This window comes from Alexandromys fortis, unplaced genomic scaffold, assembly GCF_014885135.2.
Source record: "Alexandromys fortis isolate MF-2015 unplaced genomic scaffold, M_Fortis_MF-2015_v1.1 scaffold_9, whole genome shotgun sequence".
In the NCBI taxonomy this organism is placed as follows: domain Eukaryota; kingdom Metazoa; phylum Chordata; class Mammalia; order Rodentia; family Cricetidae; genus Alexandromys; species Alexandromys fortis.
The window spans coordinates 17,503,665-17,531,233 of record NW_026067892.1 but is presented as its reverse complement, the minus strand read 5'-3'; the positions used below and the strand labels follow the sequence as shown (position 1 = coordinate 17,531,233).

Sequence of the window (27,569 nt, the reverse complement as noted above, 5' to 3'; positions counted from 1 at the left end):
TAGGTATTTGATTTTTTTTGTGTGTTCATTATTTTTTGTTTACTATATAGGCCCAAAACTGAGTTATATGTCTTAGTTACTAAATTTTTAAAAGCCATTAGTTCATAGCAGAGGAAACTTGCTCTCCCCCATCTCATTAAATTTTATATCTAAGCTTTTTAGGAATTAAGCACAGAGGAGGATAAGTATCGTATTAGTTTTGTTTACATTCTTTCTGGTTTAATTTCTTCATATGCCAACTAATGATTGGAAAATAATTGAGAATCACCCATGGTTTTTGTGTTACCACTTAAAAAGATAAACCTTGAACAGGAGAAGTGACTCTTCCAGAGGCCCTGAGCTCAGTTCCCAGCACCCATATAAGGCAGCTCTGTAACTCCAGCTCCAACACACACAGTCGAACACATGAATTAAAAAATGCAGGGCTGGAGAGATGGCTCAGTGGTTAAGAGCATTGCCTGCTCTTCCAAAGGTCCTGAGTTCTATTCCCAGCAACCACATGATGGCTCACAACCATCTGTAATGAGGTCTGGTGCCCTCTTCTGGCCAGCAGGCATACACACACAGACAGAATATTGTATACATAATAAATAAATTAAAAAAAATGCAATGATAAATTCAGCTCAGCATGGTGATACATACCTATAAAGTCCAGCACTTGGGAAGCTGAAGCAAGATTTCTGCAAGTTCCAAGCCAGCTTAGACTATGCCAGAAAATAAGTTCTGGTGCCTCTATAACTGCCTGATGGGGTCTACTGTAAACAAAATACTAGGTTTTAACTCAGTAAACAAGGACAGCCAGAGTTACACAAAAATCGTCTCAGAAAAAAGAAACAAAACAACAACAAAAAGTTTGCCATCTGAAGCTGGTTTTTATTTTTTGCATTATATAGCTTTAGGTAGTATCATAGTCATGCAGCAAGCCTTCTGAGCATTTTGTATGAACTATACAGATGAGTATACAGTATACAGTAAGTGATAGCTGCATTCCTGGACCTCGTAGGATCACACAAATTACAACATAATTATATACTGTGAAAGGTCTGTAGAGAAAAAGTTTACAGTTTATAGAACATTTAATGAGGATGAGATTTAATCTGGGGTATCCAAGAATGAAGACTAGAAGTGAGCTGAACAAAAAGTTAGAAGGTGATGAGGGTGGTGAAATCAACACATGCGTGCAAAGGAGTATAAGTGTGGCTGGAGTGCAGTGAGTGAGGAATGTTCATCCTGAGTGCAGTGGGAAGCTCCAGACTTCTCCCCTCAAGTCTATCCTTTTTGCTTTTGTTTTCTTGGGCTTTTTTGTTTGTTTGTTTTATTTGTTTTTGAGGCAGAGTCTTGACTCCGTAGCTCAGGCTGTCCTTGAACAAAGGTTAAAGAGACACCAACTTTTATTTTTTTAGCTATGTGTACACAGATTTGGATCCAAAGGACAGCCTTTGGGAGTTGGTCCTCTGGTGACATAAACCCTTTCTTTTTCTTTTTTCTTTCTTTCTTTTTTTTTTTCCTTTTTGAGACAGGCTGTCACTACTTTGGAGCTTACTAAATGAGTTAGGACAAGCTGACTAGTCAGTGAACCTGAGAGACATTACTGGCTCCTCTTCCCAGTGCTAGAGATTGCAAGAGCACGCTACTATACCTGGCTTCCCCTCTTCCCACATGGGTTCTGGGAGCCTGTTGAGCTCTTTCCACTTTCCCAGCTGAGCCGTTTCCCCAGCCTAGAAGCTTAGTTTTAAATGTGTACTATTTTGTAGTATAATCTTTTAAATTTACTCATTATTATGCTTACTAGATTATTGTTAGTTGTTTTAGTAAAAAATATCTGAAGTTGCGAAATAGTCTGACAGATGAATCAAAAGTAACAGGCATGGGCTAGAGAGATGGCTCAGTGGTTAAGAGCACTGACTGCTCTTCCAGAGGACCTGGGTTCAATTCCCAGCCCACATGGCAGCTCACAACTGTCTGTAACTCCACTTCCAGGGAATCTGACACCTTCACACTAATGCACATGAAATAAAGTTAAATAAATTAAGAAGGAGGCAAACAGAGAAAAATGATAAAAGGAATCAGGACGAATGCTAAAAGAAATCCTATTATTAGAGAGAGAACTTTATGTGACTTGGTAATACTTGGTAGATTTAGATTTGGTGATGTCTGAGAAGAGTCATGACATCCCTGGATGTGTATATGCCTCTGATAGAGGGCAGCACTGGGAAGAGAAAAGGATGGGAAGTGGAAATAGGTAGGTAGGAGACATCACTCGTTTTAGGCATATTGAATTAGAAGTGGTTTTGAAACATCCATGTATGGGTGTCAGAAAAGCAGTATGTTACAAGGTGTTTCTTTCTGTTTCAGTTTGTATATGTTGATAACTGAAGCCTTGAGATTAGAAGAGTACTTGGGAAGAAGTTAGAGAGTAAGAGAGAAAGATGAGGAGTGTTAGAGAGGGACAGTCATTTGTTGTAGAGTATCCTTAGTGAACGGCACGCATCTTTAATTTGTATTACTATTTACCAGTGTTTTTCTCAGACTTAAAAGCATCCTGATAAGGATGTCTTTTAGGTAGTAGTATGTTTTCATAGAAAGAAACAAACTTCATTGCTAATAAGTGTGTATTTTCATCTAATGAGAGGATGTCTCAAAGAGTATTAGTATATTAAATTATGCAAATTATGTGTGTGTAAAATAATTTTACGATTTTTGTCTTACAGCAAGTGAAGTTTTCTGTTGGGGACAGAATAAATATGGCCAACTGGGTCTAGGCATTGACTATAAAAAGCAGACTTCACCACAGCTCATTAAGTCTTTACTTGGAATTCCATTCATGCAAGTTGCAGCAGGAGGAGCCCATAGTTTTGTACTCACCCTTTCTGGGGCTATCTTTGGATGGGGACGTAACAAATTTGGTCAGCTAGGTCTTAATGATGAAAATGGTAGGTTCTCATTATGTTCAAGTATATGTTTTAAAAGATAATTTTCTGAGATGAATGAGTGCTTTTTAAGAGTATTGGAGATACGTATGCCCAGATCTTCCCAGGACAAGTAGAGGTGGAATTGAGGATATTAATTTAAAGTTTTAATGTGGTAATGTTTTGTGAAGATCATGGGAAGGCAAAAAATTAGCATATAATAAGTTGGAAAGTTTTTTGAGGCCTGGAGATAGAGCTCAGTGGAAAAGCTCTTGCCTAGTATGCACAAGGCTCCTGGGTTCAACCCCTAGCACCTTTCCTCCACCAAAACAAGGAAAAATTTTTAGATTGTTTGGACTGAGGGTATAACATGCTAGAGTGCTGCCTACCACACAGGAGCCTATGGTTTTAATCCTCAACACTGGAAGAAAAGAAGTTTATGCTTCTAAATCTTTGTTACTGGGGGGTCAAGACAGTTTCCAAATACTGCTTTTAATTGGTAGCCAATGTTGTTCCAGTATTGGCCACCATTAATGGAAAGAAGCTATAAAATAAATTAGTGAAGAAGCTGCATATATCGCTTCCTGGTAGAACATGCATGCAATGGCTTGGCCTGATACTGAAAATAAATTTGCTCTAGGAAAGTAATATGATATATTCAATTGATGTGTTTTAAATTAGATTTATGTGATCTGGGTTATTACATTAACTTTTGATTGAACTTTTTACACTGATGATAGTGTTGAAAATAAACATTTTTATTAAAAAAATGTCAATTTTTAAAGTTACAATATTTTATCTGCCAGTATTTTGAATACTAATGGCACACAAGTCCATAGTTTTTAAAATTCAACATACTTTGAATGACTGAGGGGGCCAAAGTGAGTTTTTACCTAGTAACGACTGGTAAATGATGAGCAGATAATTTTCTTATAGAATTAGATGATTTTTATTCTGCATAAAAATATGTTCATATTATGCTGTGTATATGTTTTTCCACAAAAAAGCAGAAAATATGGTAGGCTATTGAGTAGGGTCTTTGAGCTTAGCCATTACAGAATAAATAATGATGCACATGTAAAAAATCTGAAACACTAAACTGAATTGCTCAGCCTTGTGCACATTGGCATAAGGGTGATTTAATGCTCATCTTTGAATTGTTTATCATAGGAGTAGAGTCCTGGAAACCCAATTTTATAGTCTTTTACAAAGCCTTGAAGTGATAGTAAGAATTAGTATTATGTCTACTGCGTTTGGAAATCTGTATTGGAAGCACATTTTAGAAGAATTTTAGTTTAAAAATATCATTAACATCTTTTATTGGAATTTTCAGATAGGTATGTTCCTAATTTACTAAAGTCACTAAGATCTCAGAAAATAGTTTATATTTGTTGCGGAGAAGATCATACTGCTGCATTAACCAAGGTATTGTATTTATAAAACTTTTTATTATTCACAGTAATTTTTTCATAATTGGTGAATGCTTTGTGATATTTCCATTAAACGAGCAGTTTTTGTGTTTCAGAAACTTTATCTTTAAAAAGACCTAAATTATTTTTGAAAGTAACATGTCTTAATGTTTAGGGTTAGGAACTGTGCGTTTTGATACACTGTCACATGCGATTGCAGCAGTGTTTAAATGATGATGTAGCCCAAACTCACCTTAAACTGTAGACACTCCCCTTTCTGGGTGTCCCGTGTGCTGGGGTTACAGGCATTCATTACATGCCTAGCACTTTTTGGAAGGGTGTTTGTCTGTGGTGTTGATAACAGAAATTAAAACTCAAGACCTTGGGTGTACTAGGTCACTTCTCTACCACTGAGCCACATCTCCAGCCCTTTTTAATGTTGAGATAGGAGCTTGCTAAATTGCTTAGGCTGACCTTGGGTTTTTAATCATGTTAGCCTTCTGAGTAGCTGGGATTATAAAAATTATGAATGAAAATGAATTTAGTTCATCAGGCTTACAGTGTGTGCTATGTGTCAGTCCCATTTGTACTCTGTTATTCTGCCTAATTTGCATTAAGCTTCCATTTGGTTTATAAATATTTTATAACAAGTAAAGAAGCAGTGAATTTCTGTTATCTGTAGGCTGAGTACTGTGCTAGTAATTACAGCTTGTTTTCAGAACAGTCTTTATCAGTTGCTTTAACATTTATGTTTCATTTTCTGGGGTATTTCTGTGGTGACTAGATGTCAAATGGAAATGAACATATTCAGACAATGGGTGTAGCCCAGTAAAAAGTTATGTAGGGACCTACATGAGATCTTGAACAATACAAAAACAAAACAGAGTGCAGCTAATCTTTACTGGAAAAATGTATTGTGTTTATTCAATTAACATAAAGATTCTGGGAAATTGTTCTTTGGTCAGATTAAAAGTTGATGTTTCAGAAGGGCTAGGGATGCTCCTTGTCTGACAACAGGAGGTTCTGGGTTCTATCCCAAGTACCCTTCAACTGAGTGGGGTAATGCGGGATAGAGGGAGACTGGCAGAAAGTTTAGAAATCAAAAGCTGTCTCTCTGTAGGTATGGCTGTCTTGGAACTTGATCTGTAGACCAGGCAGGCCTCAAATTCACAGAGATAAGCCTGCCTCTGCCTCCTGTGTGATGGGATTAAAAGATGTGTGCCACCACTGCCTGACTTCACTAATACTGTCTTGTATAACTGATAAAAGACATTACCCCCCCCCTTTTTTTTTTTAAATAAAGAGTCTCACTCTGTAGCCCCTGACGGGGCTAAGAACTTATGTAGATCAATGGGTTCAGATTCACAAAATTTGGTTTGATTGCTGTCACCCACATGACAGCTCACAACCATTTGTAATTCAATTTCAGGGGATCAGATGACCCCATCTGACCTCTGGGGCACTGCACTCACATCCAGGTAAAACATTCAAACATAAAAATGGTATTGAAATTGGATTGGATTGGGAGATAGAGCTCAGGTGCAGAGTATGTACTGGTTTGCATAAGATCACAAAAGGAGGAAAAGAAACTCAAAATTGCTTTTTTTAGTTTTACTTTTTAGACAAAAAACTTCGTTTGGTTTTGGTTTGTGGTTTTTGAGACAGAGTTTCTCTGTGTGGTCCTGGCTCTCCTGGAACTCACTCTGTAGACCAGAATTCAGAACTCACAGAGATTAACCTGCCTCTGCCTCCACCTCCTGAGTGCTGGGATTAAAGACATGCACCACCACTGCTGGGCTTAGACAAAATCTTAACATAGCTGAGACTGTCCTCAATTTTGTGATCAATCTCCGGCTCTTTGGTCTGGCATTACAAGTTCCCCTTGAATTCTAAATGTAGCTGAGAATGATCTTGAGCTTCTGATTCTCCTGATTCTCCTGCTTCCACTTTCTGAGCATTAGAATCACAGGTGTGCACCATCATACCCACATTATACAGTGTTAGCATTGGAAACCAAAGCTGTATCCCAGCCCTACTCTGTATTGGATATGGAAAGTTTCTTAAAGCACACCTTTATACTATAATATACAAAAAATTATGCTGTTAGGTGTTGAAAGCAGTATGTAAGATTGCACACACATAAGTACAGTTATGAAGAAAAGTATCAAATTGAAAAACACTGTGGTTGGGACTGGAGAGACAGCTCAGTGGTTAAGAGCACTGACTGCTCTTCCAGAAAACCCTGGTTCAATTACCAGCACCCACATGGCAGCTCACAACTGTCTGTAACTTCAGTTCCAAGGGACCCAACACATGGCAAAACACCAATTAACATAAAATAAAAAAAATAAATTAAAAAAAAACACTGGTTGTGTTAGGTTGCAGTGTATCATATCTCTGTTTTAAAATACATAGCCTCAGTGGGGTGCTAGAGGATCACATCTTTAATTCCAGCACTCAAGTCAGAGACAGGTCGATCTCTGAGTTTGAGGCTAGCCTGGTCTACAGAGTGAGTTCCAGGACAGCCAGGGCTACACAAAGAAACTGTCTCAAAAAAAAAAAAAAAAAAAAAAAAGATTATCACTTATAGCAATTATCTGTGCTTAAAATCATATCTATGCATTTGCTTGCATGTACTCTGTATGTAGAGCCTTTTGTTTGTTTTTATTTTGTTTTTGACAGGATTTCTCTATAGAGCTTGAGCTGGCCTTAAACTCGTTATCTTTTTGCCCACTGGCTTCCTGATGGGAGGACATCACATTCAATTTAGGTCCAGCATCTGTGTTCAAGGAATAACTAGCTTCCTAACTAAAGATAGCAGTATTTTAAAGTTTTTTTGAAGTGTTAAAAATGTGTCATTTGAATTAAAAAAAGAATATAATGATATTTAGAAGCAGTGCAATTAAGTATTTCTTGACTCATGTAATGGTAGTTGTTATTTGGTAAGGTGTCACTTATGAAACTCTTGGGCAGTCTTTCAACCTCTTCTCTAGTGCTGAGATTGCAGCTGTGCACCACCATGCCCAGCAGTAATTACTTCTGAAATGAACACTGGAATTGTTTGATAGTAATGTAAACATCACTTATTACTTTAAAAATCTGCGAAAACCTGCCTGGTGGTTCAAGCCTGTGGTCATAGCTCTGTGAGATGCTGAAGCAGGAGCCTTCCTGAACTAAGATCAAGTTCAGAACCAACCAACCTTGACATCTGTGTGAGATTCTGTTTCAACATAAAAGGGAAAGGTGGTGAGATAGCTCAGCAGATAAAGGAAACCTGAGTTGACTGGCCAGAACTCAGTAGTAAAGGAGGAAGGAGAGAATCAGCTCCATCGAGTAGCTGATTCCCCACACTAACAGTACATCTTTAAAATGTTCTACATAAAAAGGGTCTGAGTGCTTGTCAACTCATGTCTGAACAGTTTTCTTTGATTGAGCTTCCTCATACGTTGTTGTTGTTTTCCAGGAAGGTGGAGTGTTCACCTTCGGAGCCGGAGGGTATGGCCAGTTGGGTCATAACTCTACCAGTCATGAAATAAACCCAAGGAAAGTTTTTGAACTTATGGGAAGCATTGTTACTCAGGTTGCTTGTGGAAGGTAAGCTGTGGTAAAGAAGAGAGAAGTTTGGTCTCTAGACTCATTATTGAACTGTTAAGCTTGATGATACACTCTTGTAATTCTAGGACTTGGGAGGCCACATAGGGAGTCCCTGTTTCAAACAAACACCCTACTCCCCTGTCTCAAAAAACAAGCAAACAAAAAGAGAAGGATGTTGGTTGATTTTTATTTTTCTAAGTATGTTGTTTGGAATTTAATCTTAAGTCAGAGGTTTTTCTATCATTTTATTCTAGGCAGCATACCTCTGCATTTGTTCCTTCTTCAGGACGAATTTACTCCTTTGGTCTTGGTGGTAATGGGCAGTTGGGAACTGGTTCAACAAGCAACAGAAAAAGTCCTTTCACTGTAAAAGGAAATTGGTTTTCTTATAATGGGCAGTGTCCACAAGATATTGGTAAGTGTTAATGTATTGAACTTCTCTGCTACATATATTAAAACTCTTATTAAAATGTTGGTCTTCTGGGACTAGAGAGATGGCTCACCAGTTAAGAGCACTGACTGCTCTTCTAGAGGTCTTGAGTTCAATTCCCGACTCATAACCGTCTATATAGGATCTAATAATGCCTTCTTCTGGCATGCAGGCATACATGCAGAGCACTCATACGTAAAATATAAATAAATAAAAATTTAAAAAAATGGCCAGGCAGTGGTGGCGCACACTTTTAATCCCAGCACTTGGGAGGCAGAGACAGGCGGATCTCTGAGTTCAAGACCAGCCTGGTCTACAAGAGCTAGTTCTAGGACAGGCTCCAAAACCACAGAGAAACCCTGTCTCAAAAAGAAAAAAAATTTTTAAAAATGTTCGTCTCCCATGTTTATAGGCACTTCAAAATAAAACATTGAATTACAAGTATGGTGGTAACAGTAAGAACATTAAGTTTAGTCTAGCCTGGGCTTATGGCAAGACCCAAAATACATGTGTAACGCGTCTTTTTCTGTCCCACCAGCTAGCTCCCAAATAATGGCACAGAGACTTCTTATTAATTATGAAAGCTCTGCCTAAAGCTTATGCTTGTTCCTAACTAGCTCTTATAACTTAATTAACCCATTTATATTCATATACGTTCTGTAACGTCGTGTTACCTCGCCTCCATCTTGTACCTCTTGTTTCCTCTCAGTGTATCCTGTGTGCCTAAATTCTTCATCCTCTTCCTTTCTCTCTCCTGAAATCCTGCCTATAGGGCTGTTACAGAGAAACCCTGTCTTGACAAACAAACAAAAAAAGTTGTACATTTCTGTTTATGATGTTTACTCACTCACCTGGACATGAATTTTGTCACCTTTCACACCATAGATTTTAAGGTCTCTTTACATTGAAGTGGTAAAGGAAATGGAGTTTTCCTTCATTTTTGTTTTTATAGTTTTAGTTTTATTGTTGCCAGGTGTAGCCCATTCTGGACTCCATAGTGAATGACAAGCCCTTGCTGGTTTTGACACAGCATCATATAGTACTTGCCTATAAAGGCTTATCCAGCAATGTCATTCATTGTTAATACACTGTTGCAAAAAGTTAGGGACAAGGCTTATCCAGCAATGTCATTCATTGTTAATACACTGTTGCAAAAAGTTAGGGACAACTCAGGTGTCTGACAACAGGTGGATGAGTGATAAATAGGAGATATCATAAGATTGAATTTATCCCTCCTTCCAGTTTTGTTAAGAGAGGTGTCACTATTTAGGTGAAGCTCAACTCACAGATCCATCTGCCTGCCTTTGCATCCCAAGTGCTGGGATGCAATTTGTTTTCTTTTGAAGCTAAAGATTAAACCCAGGGCTTTGTCAGTGTTACCTAAGAAGGAGTCTACTATGAGTTACAGTTTGTGACTTTTGAGAAATCTTTTCTGAACTCTTGTAATCAGTGTTGTCTAAACCAGATGAAATTTGCCTTCCTGTAGTTAGAGAGATGGTTCAACAAGTAAGAGCACTTGGTGCTCTTCCAGAGGACACAGTTTCAGTTCCCAGCACTCATCATGTCTGGCACTCTTAACTCCAACTTTAGGAAGCCTCATGGCCTTCTTCTGGTCTTCACATGCACACAGCACACACGCTCGCGCACATATATATACTATACGTACACATGCACATAAATAAAAATTAAAATAGAAATATTTTAAATAGTATTTTACATTTTGATTTTTTTTAAACTGAGGATTTTTTTAAAACATGTTTTACTAGTTACAAGGGAGTTATCAAGGAAATTAAGATAGTTTTCCTTTCCTTGAAAAAAGCTAATATTTCTTTAGCAGCTACGAGTAGTGGTGTGGAAATTAGAGGACAACTTTGGAAAGTCATTTTTTCTCTCTGCCTGAAAGCTTCTGATGATGTTTCTGTTTCTACCTCCCATTTCAATGTAGGAGTGCTGGGTTACAGATGTGATCACTGCATCTGAGTTTCTTTGTTCTTTTTTGTTTTTTCAAGATGGGTCCTCTGTGTACCCCTCCCTGACTGTCCTTGAGCTAGCTCTCTCCCTGCCTCCCTCCCTCCCATCTGTTTGAAGAGGGGGTGCAGCCCTGACTGTCCTGGATCTCACTCTGTAGACCAGGTTGGCCTCAAGCTTAGAGATCCACCTGCTTTTACTGAGTGCTAGGATCAAAAGTGTGTGCCACACCTAGCTGCATCTGGGTTTCTTTTAAACAGTGGTTTTAAACCTTGGTCATCACCCTTGCAAAACTAGCGCTTTTAACTGCTGAACCATCTCCCCAGCTCCTAGCTTAATTTTTATTGATGAATATCTGTCACCTGTATCAGTGGTCCTAATTTTCCTAATGTTGTGACCCCCCAAGTCATTAAATTATTTTGTTGCTATTTCATAACTCTGATTTTTGCTACTGCTAGGAATTGTAATGCAAATATCTGTGTGGTTTTTTTTTTTTTTTAAGATTTATTTATTTATTAAGTATACAGTGTTCTGTCTGCATGTGTGCCTACAGACCAGAAGAGGGTACCAGACCTCATTACAGATGGTTGTGAGCCACCATGTGGTTGTCTGGGAATTGAACTCAGGAACTCTGGAAGAGCAGTCAGTGCTCTTAACCTCTGAGCCATCTCTTCAGCCCATATCTGTGTTTTTCAATGGTCTTAAGTGATCCCTGTAAAAAGGTCATTTGACCTTCAAATGGATTGTGACTCAACAAATTGAGAAATCATTGTTTTAGACAGTCAATGGAGATAGTTATGCATTATGAAGTATTTACTCAAAATTGCTTAAATGTTCCCATGTTCTTTTTAGAAATGAATTTCTGTTTGCTGTTTGAGGTATAGTCTTGATATGTCACCCAAGCTGTATCAGATGAGCAGTTCTCTTTCTGCTCACCAAATTCTGAGATCTCAAGCCTTTTATTTAATTACCTAATTAAATAAAATAAAATTTTATTTTATTTTCTTCTAACCTATCTTTTATAACAATTATTCTAGTTTTATATTGTTTAAGCCGAAATGTGAAATACAGACTAGAAAACAGTTTTGTGCATGGCTACAGATCAGAAGAAGATCTTAGGAATTGCCAAATGATGCTTAGGCTTGTGGGGTTATTTCATGTTCATCATTTGCTCAGTCTCATTCCAAGTAGTCAGATCATTCCAAGCCATTTCATGTTATGGAGTCCTGAGAAACCTAGTTAGATGATCAAGACAATTCTTATTGCAAATTTAATGTTCTGGAAAATATAAGTCTTGGAATCTAATGTTTTACTTTTTTTTTTAAATTGTAGATACTGAAGACTATTTCTGTGTCAAAAGAATTTTCTCAGGTGGAGATCAAAGCTTTTCACATTATTCTAGTCCTCAGGTACTAATATAATTAATTATATAAGTAATCAGTTAGCTTCAAATAAGTTGGTGTAATTTTAGAAACTTACCTTCCTCTTTAATATATTAGAGATTATTATCTTAATATTTTTTCTTCAAGTCTACAAAAGAATTTTTTTTCCCCCTAAGCTATCTCCTGTTTCTGTTTTGGGTATTTAGGAGCTATTGACTACTGTTTTTAACAGAAATAAACAAACAAAAATATTGGCTCTTAATTTTGTGTTGTGACATCTCTTCCTCTGACTGATCTCATTAATTGTAACATAGAGCTGCGGCCCAGCAGATGACTTCAGATGCCCTGACCCTTCAAAGCAGATCTGGACAATAAATGAAGCTCTGATTCAGAAGTGGCTCAGCTACCCTTCTGGAAGGTTTCCTGTGGAGATAGCCAAGTATGGGAGACATTTTCTCACACATACCTGTGCATTAGAGCAGTATTTGTGGAGAATTTCCTTTCCTTTTTCTTTTTTACTTTTTATTCTATGTGTCTTTTACATTAAGTATCTTGATCCCATTCATTTCCCCAACTGTTCACATCCTCCTTCCGCCCTTGCACTCTCCCCCACCAAGAATTTTTCATTTAAATATTTCCTTGACTGTCATTCTCTGCGTGATTTGTATATAAAAGTTTGAGTACTTAAGCTTCCATAGGGGGTATTTTAAAGATCTTATTTAAAAGCTTCAGGGTTTTTTTTTTTTTAAGATTTATTTATTATGTATACAATATTCCTCCTATACACCTCTATGCCAGAAGAGGGCACCAGACCTCATTACAGATGGTTGTGAGCCATCATGTGGTTGCTGTGAATTGAACTCAGGACCTCTGGAAGAACAGCCAGTGTGCTCAACCTCTGAGCCATCTCTCCAGCCCCAAAGCTTCAGTTTTTTCGTACATGTGAAACTAATTGATATAGTGTGGAACAGAGCTATTTTTAAATTCCATTTAAAGTGTATTCCTTTGTTTCCTTAATACTTTGGGGTTTTTTTGTTGTTATTTTTAAATTAATATTTATGTATTTTGCTTATGTGTGTGGGTGCACATGTGCTGTTGTACATATGTGGCTGTCAGAGGAAAACTTGGAGAAGTGAGCTCTCTTCCACTTAAATAAAAATTATTTTAAGATTGTCCCATGCTTGGGAATCAGAGGCAGGTAATTCTGAGTTCAGAACTAACATGGTCTTCATAGCAAATTCCAGACCAGCCAAGGCTACATAATCCTAGGTAGGTCGGAAGGATGAATGTATTTCCTTGAATTTAGTCTTTTGTGTATGGGTGTGTGCACAGATGTTTGCATTCATGTTTCCATGGACATGTGGAAGTGTGAGTCTATGTTAAGTGTTCTCCCCATCACTCACCGCTTTAGCTTTTGAAGCACGACCTGGGGCTCATAGGCTGGTTGTTTAGTCAGCTCTAGGGTCCCCTTGTCCCTCCCCTTCACCGTCACCACCACTGAAGTTACAGGCACATGCCACACCTGTTTTTTTATGTGGGTATCAGGGAATCAGAGGTCATGTCTTTATGTGACAGACAGACACTTTACAAACTAAAGATGAATGAATGTATTTAAGTTTGAGTCACAGTTAATAACTTTATCAAGTATTATATATCCTATCTACAGTGATTTACATAGTTCTGGTTATTTTAGTCGAGTAGTGAGAGAAGTACTTTGTAACATTAAATATTTGTGTGCATTTGTGTAGGTACGTGTTTATGTGTGTATGTATGCAGGTACATGTTTGGGAATATGTGTAGAGGCCATGGGTCAACACTGAAAAATCTTCCTCAGTTCTCCCTTTTTTTGAGGCCAGGTCCTTTACTGACCCTTAAAATTGCTATGATTAGGCTAGATTTAGTGGTTGCTGGGCCTTAGGGACTCTTCCTTCTGCTTCCCCAGCTCGGCAAACATAAGTGATCAAGCTTAATCTTGCTTATACAACAGCAATTACTAAGTCATTTCTGTCATTATTATTTTTTTTTAAATGGGACAGTCTTGCCTCATTTGGCCTCAAGCTGTAGATTCTTCTGCCTCTGCTTCCCAAATGATCAGATTCTACCCACGTCACTGTGCCTAGGTCTAAATTGTCATTTAAATTTTTATTAAAAACGAAAGATAAATAGTTATATGTCTCATTTATTTTATTTTTAGTGAGATAGACGGAACATTTTCTTCATCTGGTTGCCTAAATGGAAGTTTTTTAGCTACTAGGTAAGTGGCAATTCCTTCATTGCCTGAACCTTTTTGAAATGTATTAAATTGTATAATATATTAAAAAATTGAGGAATTAGTATATACTTGTAGAAATCTATATATTGAAATGAAAATATTAATATTTTAATCATTGGTTTTTCTGTTCTTAAAAGTGAATTTTTGGACAACTTCACACTTGGATATAATTACGCTTTGATACTGTAACCCCTCGTTGCCCTCTTACCTCCTCCTCACTCTTGTTAACCCTTCTTCCCAACAAGTTCCCTGTCTACCTTCGTGTCCTCTGTTGTGTGCTCATGCGATGTCCACTGAGTTTATTATGAGTCGTTTGCATGAGCACGGATGGAGGTTTATTCATTGCAGCCTGGGAACAAACAGCCAAGTGGCTCTAACACCGAGGAAAATGACCTTCTCTCCCTTTTTTTTCTTTTAGCAATGATGATCACTATAGAACAGGTCCCAAATTTTCAGGGGTTGATATGAATGCCGCTAGACTCCTATTCCACAAACTAATACAACCTGACCATCCTCAGATATCTCAGCAGGTTTGTTTTTACGTGATTATATATATTTATTTAGCTGCTGGATTTTTACATGTTGTTTTTACAGAGATTTTATGTCTCTAAACAAATTATCCTTGTGTTTCATAGACTGACATACTTTGTGATTTAAAAAAAGTTTTTAATTTTAAAGTATTTGTAATTTAGATGTTAAAGATACATTAGTCTTTTGAGATGTTTGTAGCAGACTCTGAATGTTTAATATTACTGTTCAGTTAAGTCTTTTAATAGCTATAGTAGCCTTATGGTAGAAAGTTTAAGTTGATATTACACTAAGGATTTTTGAAATTTCTTAGCAGTGCCTAGGCAGTAGTTGTCACTCTGCTGTCCTTTTTGTTTTAGTCAGCATTTCTTGTTTATAATGCTGGATCTTCTTTTCTCTTGTTATGTGTGTAACATGCATATGTTCCTTTGTGAAGTGCATTCATTTTAAATGAAGTAGGTTTTGCTTTTTGTCAAAATATAGGTGGCAGCTAGTTTGGAAAAGAATCTTATACCTAAACTGACTAGCTCCTTACCTGATGTTGAAGCATTGAGGTTTTATCTTACTCTACCAGAATGTCCCCTGATGAGTGACTCCAACAATTTCACAACAATAGCAATTCCCTTTGGTACAGCTCTTGTGAACCTAGAAAAGGCACCACTGAAAGTACTTGGTAAGAATTTTAGTATTTTTTTCTTCTGAAATGTTTTCTCTTTAAATGAAAGTGAGTTCTCTTGTTTGTTGCCTTGTTTATTTGACATCATTCTACATGGAAAAGATTTTTCTCTTTTATTGGCTTTTTTCCTGGGTATTTGATTCTGATCGTTGGAATTGCTGAAGGCGAATCATATTAAATACAGAATTTAATTCAGTATAACACAGACACAGTATTAAGAACAATTAAAGCCTGTATTCCCCCCCCCCCATCTCCTTGAATGATCTTGCTGATAAAGAACTGGAAGAGCCATTGAAACTGAATAACATTGGTTTTAAGTCATTCTTGAGTCTCGATATCAACCCTTTTCCTCTTAGTTCCTTCCTTTGCTAATTTCCATTTACTTAATTTTGTATTTCTGCTTATGCACAAGATTCCTGAATTTGCAGTTCAGTCTCTGTTTTTCTCTGGGTTTTGGTCTAACTTTGCTCACCTTAATTCTTGTAATAGTGTGGATTCATCTCTAACTCCTGGCCTTTATACTTGGTATGGGTAATCTAGTGTTTTTTTGCTAAGAGTGTGCGCTAGGTATGTGGAACTGAAATATACTGAAGTATAAAGTCACCATAAGCACTTAAAGGCTGAGAGGTAAGGCTGAGGTGAGTGGAAGAATCAGTGAGTGAGGATAGAATGCTGGGGCCTGAAGGGTGAGCCCGTGTGGAAAAGTAAGGCCACTTCACAAGGCTGTGCATTCCTCTTGCTTCATCTCATAGGCTCGTGGTATTTGTACTTAGAAACTATTAGTAATAACATGAATAAGGCAGTATAGGACAACTTTACATTAAATTCCTGTTTCTGATTTCCCAGAGTTCCTTGGATTTTTAAAGTTGTTACTTCATAATATTTCAGTTTTCTATATTAAATTGAATAATAAAACCTAGAATTTTAAATATTTGAACAATACTATTTTAAAGTGTATTTTGTTTAAAAATAATTCCGATTTCAGTAACATTATAATAACTGGTTTTAATATTAGCTGTGGTGATTTCTGATTGCAATTTATGAATTTAAATAGAATTTAGGATACCGAGATTGTGAATTCAGTAGGTCTTTCATACTTTATATTTACTTTTAAGAGATTTTAAGAACATTGTCCTTTATCTTGGTAGTGAGGAAAGTTATCTATAAGCCCTAGAGATGTTATATAAATCATTGTTATATTCATCTTCCTGAAATGTTCAAAGGGTTAAGAACCACTACTCTAGAAGAAAAGTTAGTATGTTTTTTTTAAATTCTGATTTTTTTTTATTCATTTTATTTGCATGTTCACCCTTTAATAACAGAAAACTGGTGGTCAATACTTGAACCTCCACTATTCCTCAAGATAGTAGAACTTTTTAAGGAAGTTGTGGTACATCTTTTGAAACTCTACAAGATCGGCATTCCCCCTTCTGAAAGAAGAATTTTCAACAGTTTTCTTCATACTGCATTAAAGGTTTTAGAAATATTACATAGGGTATGTCCATTAGTCCTTTATTCTCCTCTTCCCATTCCTACTAACAGCTTGTAATGTTCATTTTAACATTAATATTAGAATGGCATAAAAGATACATATTAAAGAAATTTGGACGTTATAATTCCTTTACAAGTAATGTTTGTACTTTGTAGCTTTGGATTTACTTGAGTTTATTAGGCATCTGTAGCCTACAATTGGGCAGAACAATAGCATCTTAATGAATTAGAATTCTTACCCTTTTTTGTAAGTAACCTAATGTGTTAATTTAATGATACATTGTTTTTAGTTATAAGGAGTTGTCATATACATACAAGTGACTGGGCCCTTGTAATTACAAACATTTAAAATTCTATTTTTTTGGTGTCAGGTACTAATGGCCTCAATCAAAGTAGAATGTTTCATTTGAAACAATTGACTAATTTGAAAATGAAACCATATATAATTCATTAATTTGCCTATTGTTCTTTCCTGCCCTTTTTCCCAGTGTAAGAAATAGTACACTTTACACTGTAGAAGTGCAAAGTTACATGAAGAAATAGAGTCTCAGCTGTCTCATTAAAGATGGATTGAGTCATCCCTGACAGTTGGTAGGTATATCTCTGTTATGCCATTTGGTATTCTTGAGTTGCTGCTTAGATGAGACATGACCTAAGGGAGAAGCACGTGTTCATAGCCCCTAATAGACTGAAAACTCCATGTGAATATAGTTTCTTTTCCATAACAACTTCCTTGCTCAGCACTAAAGTAAACTATTAAGGGGACAAAGGTGATATAGGTCCTTGTTCTTTGTATCAAAGAACCCCTGTGGATCATTTATTTACCTTTGCTTTTTTTTTTTTTTTTTTTTTTTTTTTTTTTTTTTTTTTTTTAGTGAAGCTCCTGGGTTCGCAACTACTTAACTGGATGAACTTTTCTTTTTCCTTTTTTAGTATGCCCATGACTTTTAGGGAGTTACTTCTGTTCTCATTGTTACAATTAAAGTGGTGATAGCAATTTCTTTCCTAGGAAAACAGGTCATTCATTTCCCAGAACAAGACTTTCTTGCAGCATATCAGGGCCTGAGTGTGCAGCATACTGCAATTATGAAGATCTTGTAACATCATAGCATGGGTCTCTACCTTTCTGTATGCTTTTTGCTTAGGATTCAAACGATTAATTGATTGTTTTTCTTTCCATGATATTTTCCTAATATTTCATGAACCGTCCTTCTTCAGCTGGACTGTATTTCTACATGATTACTCTTTTTGTATCCATTATCTGCTTATCTTTATTCCTCTTAATACTGGTTTTCTTTAGCCCTGTCTTTTATCTCAAGAGAAAGGGATACCTTCAGTCTGGAAACTGAAGCAGGAGGATCAGCACAATTCCAGGCCATTGTGAACTGCAGAGAGCAACTTTGTCTCAAAGAAAGAGGGTGGGGAGGAACTTTTATAATCCCAATTTGGACTTTCCGGTTCAAAGCCACAGTCTCTACTGAGAGCCCTATTAAGAGTCCATCTGCACCGTTTTTAAGATAAAAGTTTCAGACAGTACTTCAAAGATTTTGTGTCCCTTTTTTGTTTGTTTTTGTTTTCTCTGTGTCCCTGAATTGAACTGTACGTGCTAGGCAGATGCTTTACTTGAGCTACAATCTAAGTCTTAGGTTTTGGGGTATAGCCTCAGCTGGATTTAAACTCATGATCCTCCTGCCTCAGCCTCCTGTATGCTGGGATTTTAGTATTATCTACCAAGTGTAGCTCCAGAGACGATTTTGATGAAACCATGCCAGATACTAGACCCACCTTCTTACTAGTTGAGGGTTGGTATGGGGGTGGAATCTTATATTTATTGTTTGCCAACAGTATCCAGCATTAGTAGCCTCTTTATATAATACATGTGAGCACGTTATTCGATTTTTAAAAGATTTTTAAAAATATACTTGTATAGATGGTATTTTGTCCTTTTTTATAAATTAAGACACAAAAAGATAAAAAGAACAACAAACCAAAGAAATCTTAATTTTGCCAGGTAGTAGTGGCAAATGCCTACTTGGGTGGCAGAGGCAGGTGAATCTCTGATTTCGAGGGCAGCCTGGTCTACAGAGAGAGTTCCAAAACAGCCAAGGCTACACAGAGAAACCCTGTCTCAGAAAACCAAAGAAAGAAACTGGAAAACAGCTCAGTATTAATTTAATAAGTTATAGAGTTGAAAGAGAAGTTCCCATCTGCTTCTCAAGGCCCTACTATTTTTATTTCACATTAATGAGTGTGTTACTGTATACTTAGGGGCTGGAAGATGACCCACACATCAGACAAACTCAACCTTCTGCAACTCCACGTGCAAGGGATTCGTTCTAACACACCAAGCCTCTTGTGCATCTGTACTTGAGTACACACACATGCTTGGAGTGGGCTTTACTTTTATTATGCCTTTAGGTATCGAGATTCAAACTCTGTAGAGTACATTATGTATACTGTCTTGTGTTTAGGCTGCTTCGTGTGTTGTTTATGTGTGTATATATGTGCAGAGCTGAGGACTGGGCTCAGGGCTGCTTTACTCCTGCTGTGTAGGTCCTCTGTTCATTGAGTATGCTTCTTTGTCCACCTCAGTGCCGTTCCTGACTGGAATCAATACAACACATTTTAATCTCTTTGGTTCTGTTCCCTATAATTGTGATTTTGAACAAGATTTTCTCTATCATATGCAGATTAATAATTACCAATAAAATACCACCCTGATAGTTTCTTAAGATTAATGTTTTTAAATACTTATTTTTGTATGTATATGTGTGTTGAATGTATGCCAGTGAGCATGTACCATGGTGCACATGAGGAACTCAGAGGACAACTTGTAGGAGTCAGTTCTCTCCACCATGTGGGTCCCAGGTATTGAACGCTGGTTCTCAGGCTTGGTGACAAGTGCCATTACCTCCTAAGCTGTTTTGCTGGTCCTAAGGTATATAACTTTTAAGTTGTTATATATTCTGATGGCAGAGATTTCATTGTCACACTGTTTGGATGGGAAGAAATCACTACCTTTGACTTACTGGGTTAGACAGAAATTGGGTTCTCATTTGAAAGCATACACACATGTAAATTAATTTAAAAAGATTTTAAAGACACTATATTAGTTATTCCTTCTCTCTGCTCAGTGATTAGGAATTAGGGGAAGTTTCCTCAGTTTGCTCCTTGACCCACCTAAGTTAGGAGCAGATTTAGGACCAAGAAAACTATATTTTGTGTTCACTGTTCATTTCAGGATGTGCTTGTTCCTCCCATATGTCATGTCCTTTGGAAAACTTTGTAAGTTGAAAATATTTCCAGTGTTCTGAATGGCATCATGAGGAAAATACCTTTGGCACCTGCTGTCAGGAATGGATCTATAATGAGATAAATAAGTTTATTGGGTAGTAATTGGGTTGGTTTTTGAGTTCTTACACAGTACATTGTAGCAATACCAGTGTGCCAAAAGAAAATGAATTGCTTGGTCTGTCTAGTTTTGTTGCTGTGCATTGTACTGGTTTTCACACATGGGGTGGGGGCATCAAACTGATGAATGGATAGAACGTATATTTATTCAGCATAGTCACTCCTTAACCAAAATACTAAATTATAATGAGAAATCAAAGCATTGTGACCAGAATTTAGATTTTATTTTGAACATTTTTTAGTAAAAATTATATACGGATTTTTTTAACTTACCTGTGATTTCTGTGTTTTCCTTTGCAAATATTTATTGAGTGCCTACTGTATGCTTGTTATTATACTAGATGGTAGGGATTTAGTGATAGGAAATGTGATTTCCACCTTTGAGCTGGTGAACTAGAAATATTATATATGTACATATAAGTGAATATTTATGATATAGCATAAATGCTAGAAAAGGGAAAATATACTAACTGAAGGATTAAGAGCTTCTTAGAGAAAAAGTAGCTTTGTAAGATAGCTTGTAAGTGTGCATACCATTCAGAGAGGTAGGTGTATGTGTGTTTTATGTATAAATTTGTAGGCATGTCTTTTGGATAATTCTTCTGATCCAGGCACGGTGAGCACACGTTTAATTCCAATGCTTGGGATGCAAAGGCAGGTGGATTTCTTCAAGTCTGAGGCCAACCAACTTGGTCTACTTAATGAGTTTCAGGACAGCCAAGGTTGTGTAGAAAGATTTTTGCCTTAAAAAAACCAACCAATCAAAACCCTTCAATACCCAATATTTTTATTCATACTTTTAATGGATTTGTTTATTTTATTGTTTTATGTGTATGAGTATTGCCTCTGTGTGCGTACGTGTGCGCACGCATCCATAGACGTCAGAAGATAGTATTGGATTCTTTGGAACTGCAGCGACAGTGTGCAGTAACCACCATGTGGGTGCTGCAACCCTGCTCTTCTGCAAGAGAAACAAATGCTCATAACTCCTAAGCCATCTCTCCAGTACAGTTTATTTTAAATGCTATAGTACCTATTTTCTCTTTTGTTATTAAATCATTATGTTTGAATTTACTACTAGTTATAGTTCCCACAAGTCAACATTTCACTGATTTTAAATTTTTATTATTTTGTTATTTCTATTGATAAATGTTCATACCTTAAAAAAAAAAGTATGTGTGCCTATGTCTGTGTGCACTTGAATGCAATGCCCCATGCAGTACAGAAGAGGGCATTGGACTTACAGGTATTTGTGAGCACTCAGATGTTAGGGTCTGTGATCCAGCCTTGTGTCTCCTGGAAGAGCAGTGTGTACTCTTACCTGCTGAGCCATCTCTCCAGAACCTCTATGTCTTACATTTACAAAATAGTTCAGATTTCAAACACTGTGTGGGGAGAGGGAGGAAACTGAGTTATTTTTTTAATATTATAAAAGTATTTATATTCTACTAAAATGCTTCTTTTAAAGAATAATCGGATCTGAATTATTTTCAACAAGAGACATTAAATTTAGACTGAAAACTGTGATTAAAATATGATGTGAAAAAATATAATATGAGCTAGGTGTGTTGGCGCACACCTTTTTTTAAAAAAAAATTTATTATGTATACAATATTCTGTCTGTGTGTATGTCTACAAGCCAGAATAGGGCACCAGACCTCATTACAGATGGTTGTGAGCCATCATGTGGTTGCCGGGAATTGAACTCAGGACCTTTGGAAGAGCAGGCAATGCTCTTAACCACTGAACCATCTATCTCTCCAGCCCCTGGTGCACACCTTTAGTCCCAGCACTCAGAAGGCAGAGTGCAGGTGGATCTCAGTGAGTTCGAGGCCAGCCTGTTCTGCAGAGTGAGTTCCAGGACAGCCAGGACTGTTACACAGAGAAGCCCTGTCTCCGGGGAGGAGTGGGAGGAGGGTTGTATTTATACTTAAAAATATGAGTATCTGAGGAAAAAGCTGTTATAGAATTTTTGTGTGCAGGTGTGATGCTGCATGTGTTTTTAGTAAAGACTGCAGCTGCTAATGCTATAATACTATTACTGTTAGAAGTCTGTAGGGCAGGACGCAGCAGCTTCTTCTATAAAAGTCTGGGCAGTATTTATCACTTTGCATCTCCGTTATTAAGTAGGCCTTTGTTCTGTAATAACAGCTTCACTCTGGTTGCTTTTTCCAGATGAGAACATTGGGGAAAAAAATGCGCAGGGAATGGTGGCACAGACCTTTAGTCCCAGCCCTCCAGAAGTAGAAAGAGGCAGACCTTTAGAGTTTGAGACCAGCCTGGTCTGCATAACTAGTTTTAAAGAAGCCATACCTACACAGTGAGACTCTGTCTCCCTCCACCCCACCCCAAAGAAACAGGAAAAGAGCTCAGAATGTTTTTAATCAGTAAAATAAAGGGATTAAAAACATGACTTTGAAAATAAAAGCAGTACTGTTTTTGCGAGATTATTGAAATAATGTGCACCATTAGGTCTAATCATGGCTCTTATTGAAACATACGGTTTGAACTGGTTTTAAGGCAAAAGTCTGCAGTTAAGATTTCTGATCTTGTTCTTTGTAGAAGTGGTATGCAGTGTTTGTTCTAATTTTCCTTCAAAGCAAAAATTTGGAATCTGAAAATTGTTTCTCATTACTAAAAGTTAACAGTGGCTGTTCATTACAGCACATCCCTCTGAAGGTGCAGTGGCTAGAGATGGTTTGTGTTAAAGTCTCATTGGAAGCTGAACTGTATGCATATCTTTGCACCTTTTCTTTGTCTTGTCTTTTCATTCCTCCTTGTGGAGGTTTGTTATTGCTTTAAAATATCGACATTGTCCAGTTAGATCTATACATCCAATTGATGATCTTCTCTCTTTTCCTTCTGCTTTCTCATAAGTTCAGGTTTATTAGGAATAGATGTTGATTTCATTAATAGATTGACTTTTGTTTTGTGACATGGTCCCGCTACAGCCCTGGCTAGTCCAGAACTCAGACCAGGGTTCAACTCAATGGATGTTCTTTTTGTTTAGAGTACGAGACATGGACCGCCATAACATGCTGTTTAAATTATTTCTTTTCCATTTATTTTGTGTACATGAAGAAGCGCAGCACACATGTGAAGAGCAGAGGACAGCTTGCAGGACTCCGTTCTTTTCTTTTCTTATAGATCCCAAGGATCAACTCCTGTGACCAGTCAGGCTATGGAGGCAAGAGCTCTGACCAGTTGAGCCATCTGGCCTTCCCAAGAAAAAAGGGTTACTATTTGTTGGTGTATTTTGTTTTTTTGAGACTGGGTCTCACTGTGAAGCTAGCTCTGGATGACCTGGAACTTCTCTCAGAGATCCCTGCCTTTGTCTCTTGAATGCTGGGATTAAAAGCACCATCATGCTCAATCAAGAAAAGATTTTAATAACTCACTGTGTTGGAGCCATTAATAAAGTTGCATTCATTGTTTCCCATATAAAGTTAGTGTTGTTTTAATGTGTGTTGAATTAACTATTACCATCGCTTTTAGTATTTTTCTTTAAAGAAAACAATTCTCAATTATATCGTTCTTTCCATTGCACTAACTTAATTATTTGGCTTTTTTTTTTTTTTTTTTTTTTTTTGACATGTGGTCTTAGTAGTCCCTTTTGGCTTCCCCTCACTAGGGATTTAAGACACTAGGATAGCTTTAAAAGTCTGAACCTCCTGCCTCTACCTCCTGAATGAGTGCTGTGACCTTTTGTACCTAGCTCTTCTTACTTTAGAATTTGCAAAGACCTGATGCCAAACTTCTCGTCCTCCCCAACTCCTACTTCCTGCTGTACCAAGAATGTCTTCTCTCAGCACCAGGGAGGCAGAAGCAGGTGGATAGGTGGATCTCTGTGAGTTTGAAGCCAGCCTGGTCTACAGAGTGAGTTCCTGGACAGCCAGGACTGTTTCACAGGGAAATCCTGTCTCGGAAAAACAAAACCAAAAAAGAGTGTCTTCTGACTTATAGGTGATACTGCTGGCTTTTTGTTGTTGTTGTTCACCAGATTTGAAGTATTGAAAAAAAAATTTAACTTTGTCCATTTGGCTGCCATGGCCTCTGCATGTCCTATGAGCGGGAAATTAGTATCTTGTTGATATTCTTCTTCATTTTTTTTACCACTAGTCTCTCATTTCTCTTTATATTATTGAGCTAACAGAATAATTTTAAAAATTTCACTGATTTTTTTTAACCTGTTGCCTTCAAATTATTTCCTCATTGGTCTTGTCAGTTCCTCAGTGAAGCACTGGAGGGCAGTTTCCAAGTAAGCTGGCTCAGTTTCTTGGAGCTGTGTCTTTTGTCCAATTTTGTTTCCTATGTCTTTCATTCTTGTTGGACCAGATGTTAAAGCCAGGATATATAATTTTTTTCCTCCTTTATTTAACCCATGCTTCTTTGCCTACAAGTTTAGACTCACCTTTCTCAAACTTCTTGTTTTTGTTTTGTTTTGTTGTCCCCCAAGATGGTTTCTCTGTTTAGCCTGGCTGTCCTGGAATTCATTCTGTGGACCAGGCTGCCTTTCAACTGCTGGGTTTAAAGGTGTGCACCACCACCACCCAGCCTTTTTTTTTTTTTTTTAAATCTTTACACTTGTGAGTTTTACTTTGTTTTATGAATGTGTATCTGTAATGTAATAAGCCCAGAATCTTCTGCATGCTAAGCCAGCCTCTACCACTGTGCTATATGCCTGATCTCTTCCCTCTTCAGTTTTTAACTATTTTCATGCATACTGAACATTGTAAGACAAGTATAATGGATACCTATATTCCCCATCTTAGATTTATCAATTGTTAGCCTGTTGTATTTGTTCTTTATCTTAGTGTGTGTACATTTTTATAAAACATTTGTGACTATACCACACGTCACACTTTTTAATTTTTATTTTATGTATATTGATGTGTTCTCTACATGTTTGTGTACCATGTACATAGACATTTGCATGCATGCCTGGTGCTTTCTGAGGCTAGAAGAGGGCATTTAGATCTCCTGGAACTGGAGATTGTTAGGTTCCCTGTGAGTACTGGGAGCAGAACCCAGGTCCCCCAGCAGGATCTGCAAATGCTGAGCCATCTGTGTCACCCCATGCATATATCAGTCCTCGGTATTCCAGTTCTGAGTAGACAAGTGGTTTTCTACAGAACAGTAATATTATTTCTCTTATTATAATCCTGCAGTGTCTGTGCATATGTAGTTTACCCCATTTATAGCAGGATGTTCTTTAAGGCACTGTTTTTGGTTTGGTTTTGGGTTTTTTGCTTTTTGGTTTTTTTTTGTTGTTGTTGTTGGGTTTTTTTTGGTGGAGAGGGGGTTGAAACAGGGTTTGCAGAATCCGATTAAATTTTGTTACAGTCTGTGATCATAGTCTTTCTCTTGGTTTATCTAGGTCTCTTTGTTCTTTTAATGTTTTACCATTTTCATAGGTCTTATGCATCCTTGAAAAAAATCCCCCTAGGCAGCCAGAGGGATAACTTAGTGGCTAAAAGCACTTGTTGCTCTTGAGGAGAATCAGGTTGAATTCCTAGCACCCAAGTGTTCAGTTCTAGCATTCACAACCATTTGTTGTAATTCGGTTCTAGGGGATCCAACACCCTCTTCTGGTCCAGACAAACATGTAGGCAAAATACTCATATGCATAAAGTAATCATTTTTTTAAAATGTTCCTCAATATTTTATATTTTTAATTATATATAATTTGAATGTTTCATTTTCAGAGCTTTCTTGGTAGAGAAATTGAGTTGAAAATTTTAAGTATTGAACTTATACTCCATGATTTTGGCAAATTATTAGCTCTGATAATTCTCTTATAGGAGTCCTTAGAAGTTTATACTGTACCTCTCTGTGACTGTCATTTAGTGTAATTCTGTTACTGAAATAAAACATTATTTATGGTCAAAAATTGGTCATTGTGTGGTGGTGCACGCCTTTAATCCCAGCACTCGGGAGGCAGAGGCAGGCGGATCCCTGTGAGTTCGAGGCCAGACTGGTCTACAAGAGCTAGTTCCAGGACAGGAACCAAAAGCTACAGAGAAACCCTGTCTCGAAAATCCAAAAAAGAAAAAGAAAAAGAAAAAACAAGTTGTCATTGTTACTGTGAGGAGGAGGGTGACCTTGTAAGCTTCTTTCCCTGGCAGTCTCTAGTTATGTATGTGGGGGGTGCTGTGGCTATCATTGCATGGTCAGAAGACTTCCATCACATGGCTTCCAGACCTGCCATAGTAGCAGGCTCCTTTATTCCCCCAAACCATCTTACAGGACCTAGCCCCTTCCCCTTTTCTTCACTGTAGAACCCCTTCATCCTTTTCCCTCCTTAATTTCTATTTCCTTGGTTTTTGAAGAATTGTGGTGCGTGTTGTGAAATTGAGGATTTTTGTGGTCGTGTCCTTGTGTGATCGTGATGCTTGACCGTCCTTTATATTTTCTGCAAACCAGAATTTAGATTCTAAGACTTGATTCAGTTCGGGTTAGTGTGCTTGATAAAAAGGTGTGGACTTGTTGCATTGCATCAGCAGATGTCACTGTCCCAGGATTGGTTGCGGTGATGCTCTTCACTAGGGATGACCTTTGCTTGTGTACTTGCTTATCTCTCAAGTGAGTCTGCAGCCTTGTTTTGTCTGTTTTTCACTGTAGTCAGACACCACCTTTTATAATCAGGGTCTGGAGAGATTGCTCAGTGCCTAAGAACACTTACTACTCTATTAAGGGACTTGAGTTCAGTTCCCAGCATCCATGTTAGGTGCTCTCCATTGCCTTTTACTCCAGCTCCAGGGGATCTGACCCCTTCTTCTGGCCTCTAAAGGTACTCCACATGTGTAGTGTACAGTCATATAAACAAAAATGAAAGTAAAAGAATAATTAAAATTCTTGTCTAATCAGATATTAAATAGTATAACATTTATCAGGTATTAGCTATTACTGTTCAGGTCTTGTTTGCCATCTTGAAGTCCATAAAGTTTCTGATTTATACATTTTATAGTATGTTTGGTTGTAAAGGTATTTTTTTCTAGACTTGGGGGTACTGAACACAGGTAGATATCACATCCTATAAATATTTTGTCTCCCATAGCACCTGATAAGGATTTTGCATATATAGTAGGCACTCAGTAATTGTATTTTTTCCCATAGAAAGTTAGCTAAAGAAATCTCCAAAGCCTTTTTTCTATTTAAGAGCTGTTTACTCTCTGCTTTAAGTACTGTCTAAATTTAATTTAATTACACTTCTTTCTTTTTTCTTTTTTAGGTAAATGAGAAAACAGGACACCTTATACAATACGACAAATTCTATATACATGAAGTACAAGAATTGATAGACATAAGAAATGACTATATCAACTGGGTCCAACAGCAAGCCTATGGAGTGGTACGTCTCTACACTTGGAGATTGAACTTAGGCGCCATTTGTTACAATACAAAAGAAGCATTTTGGAAGCAAATAAGCATTTTCATAGCTTTTATTCCAAGTAGTTAATTATTTTAAAATAATGCATTGTATATAGGAGATATTCTCT

General features: G+C 37.3%; 1 protein-coding gene across 7 annotated transcripts in view; it reads left to right on the top strand.

The window, feature by feature from the left end:
* The window catches only part of Herc4 (HECT and RLD domain containing E3 ubiquitin protein ligase 4), a 71,293-nt gene that overhangs the window by 22,317 nt on the left and 21,407 nt on the right, over positions 1–27,569 (top strand). For 4 of the 7 annotated variants that reach the window (XM_050141021.1, XM_050141014.1, XM_050141031.1 and 1 more), the window contains 11 exons: positions 2,712–2,933; positions 4,243–4,334; positions 7,782–7,912; positions 8,167–8,327; positions 11,643–11,719; positions 12,007–12,131; positions 13,887–13,946; positions 14,383–14,494; positions 14,976–15,165; positions 16,491–16,663; positions 27,302–27,421. In XM_050141021.1, the coding sequence (XP_049996978.1) occupies positions 2,712–2,933; positions 4,243–4,334; positions 7,782–7,912; positions 8,167–8,327; positions 11,643–11,719; positions 12,007–12,131; positions 13,887–13,946; positions 14,383–14,494; positions 14,976–15,165; positions 16,491–16,663; positions 27,302–27,421 (1,463 nt within the window). Of the gene's footprint in view, positions 1–2,711; positions 2,934–4,242; positions 4,335–7,781; positions 7,913–8,166; positions 8,328–11,642; positions 11,720–12,006; positions 12,132–13,886; positions 13,947–14,382; positions 14,495–14,975; positions 15,166–16,490; positions 16,664–17,147; positions 17,251–27,301; positions 27,422–27,569 lie in introns of those variants that run through there. The other 3 variants (XR_007591448.1, XM_050141061.1, XM_050141047.1) reach the window with 3 other exon arrangements.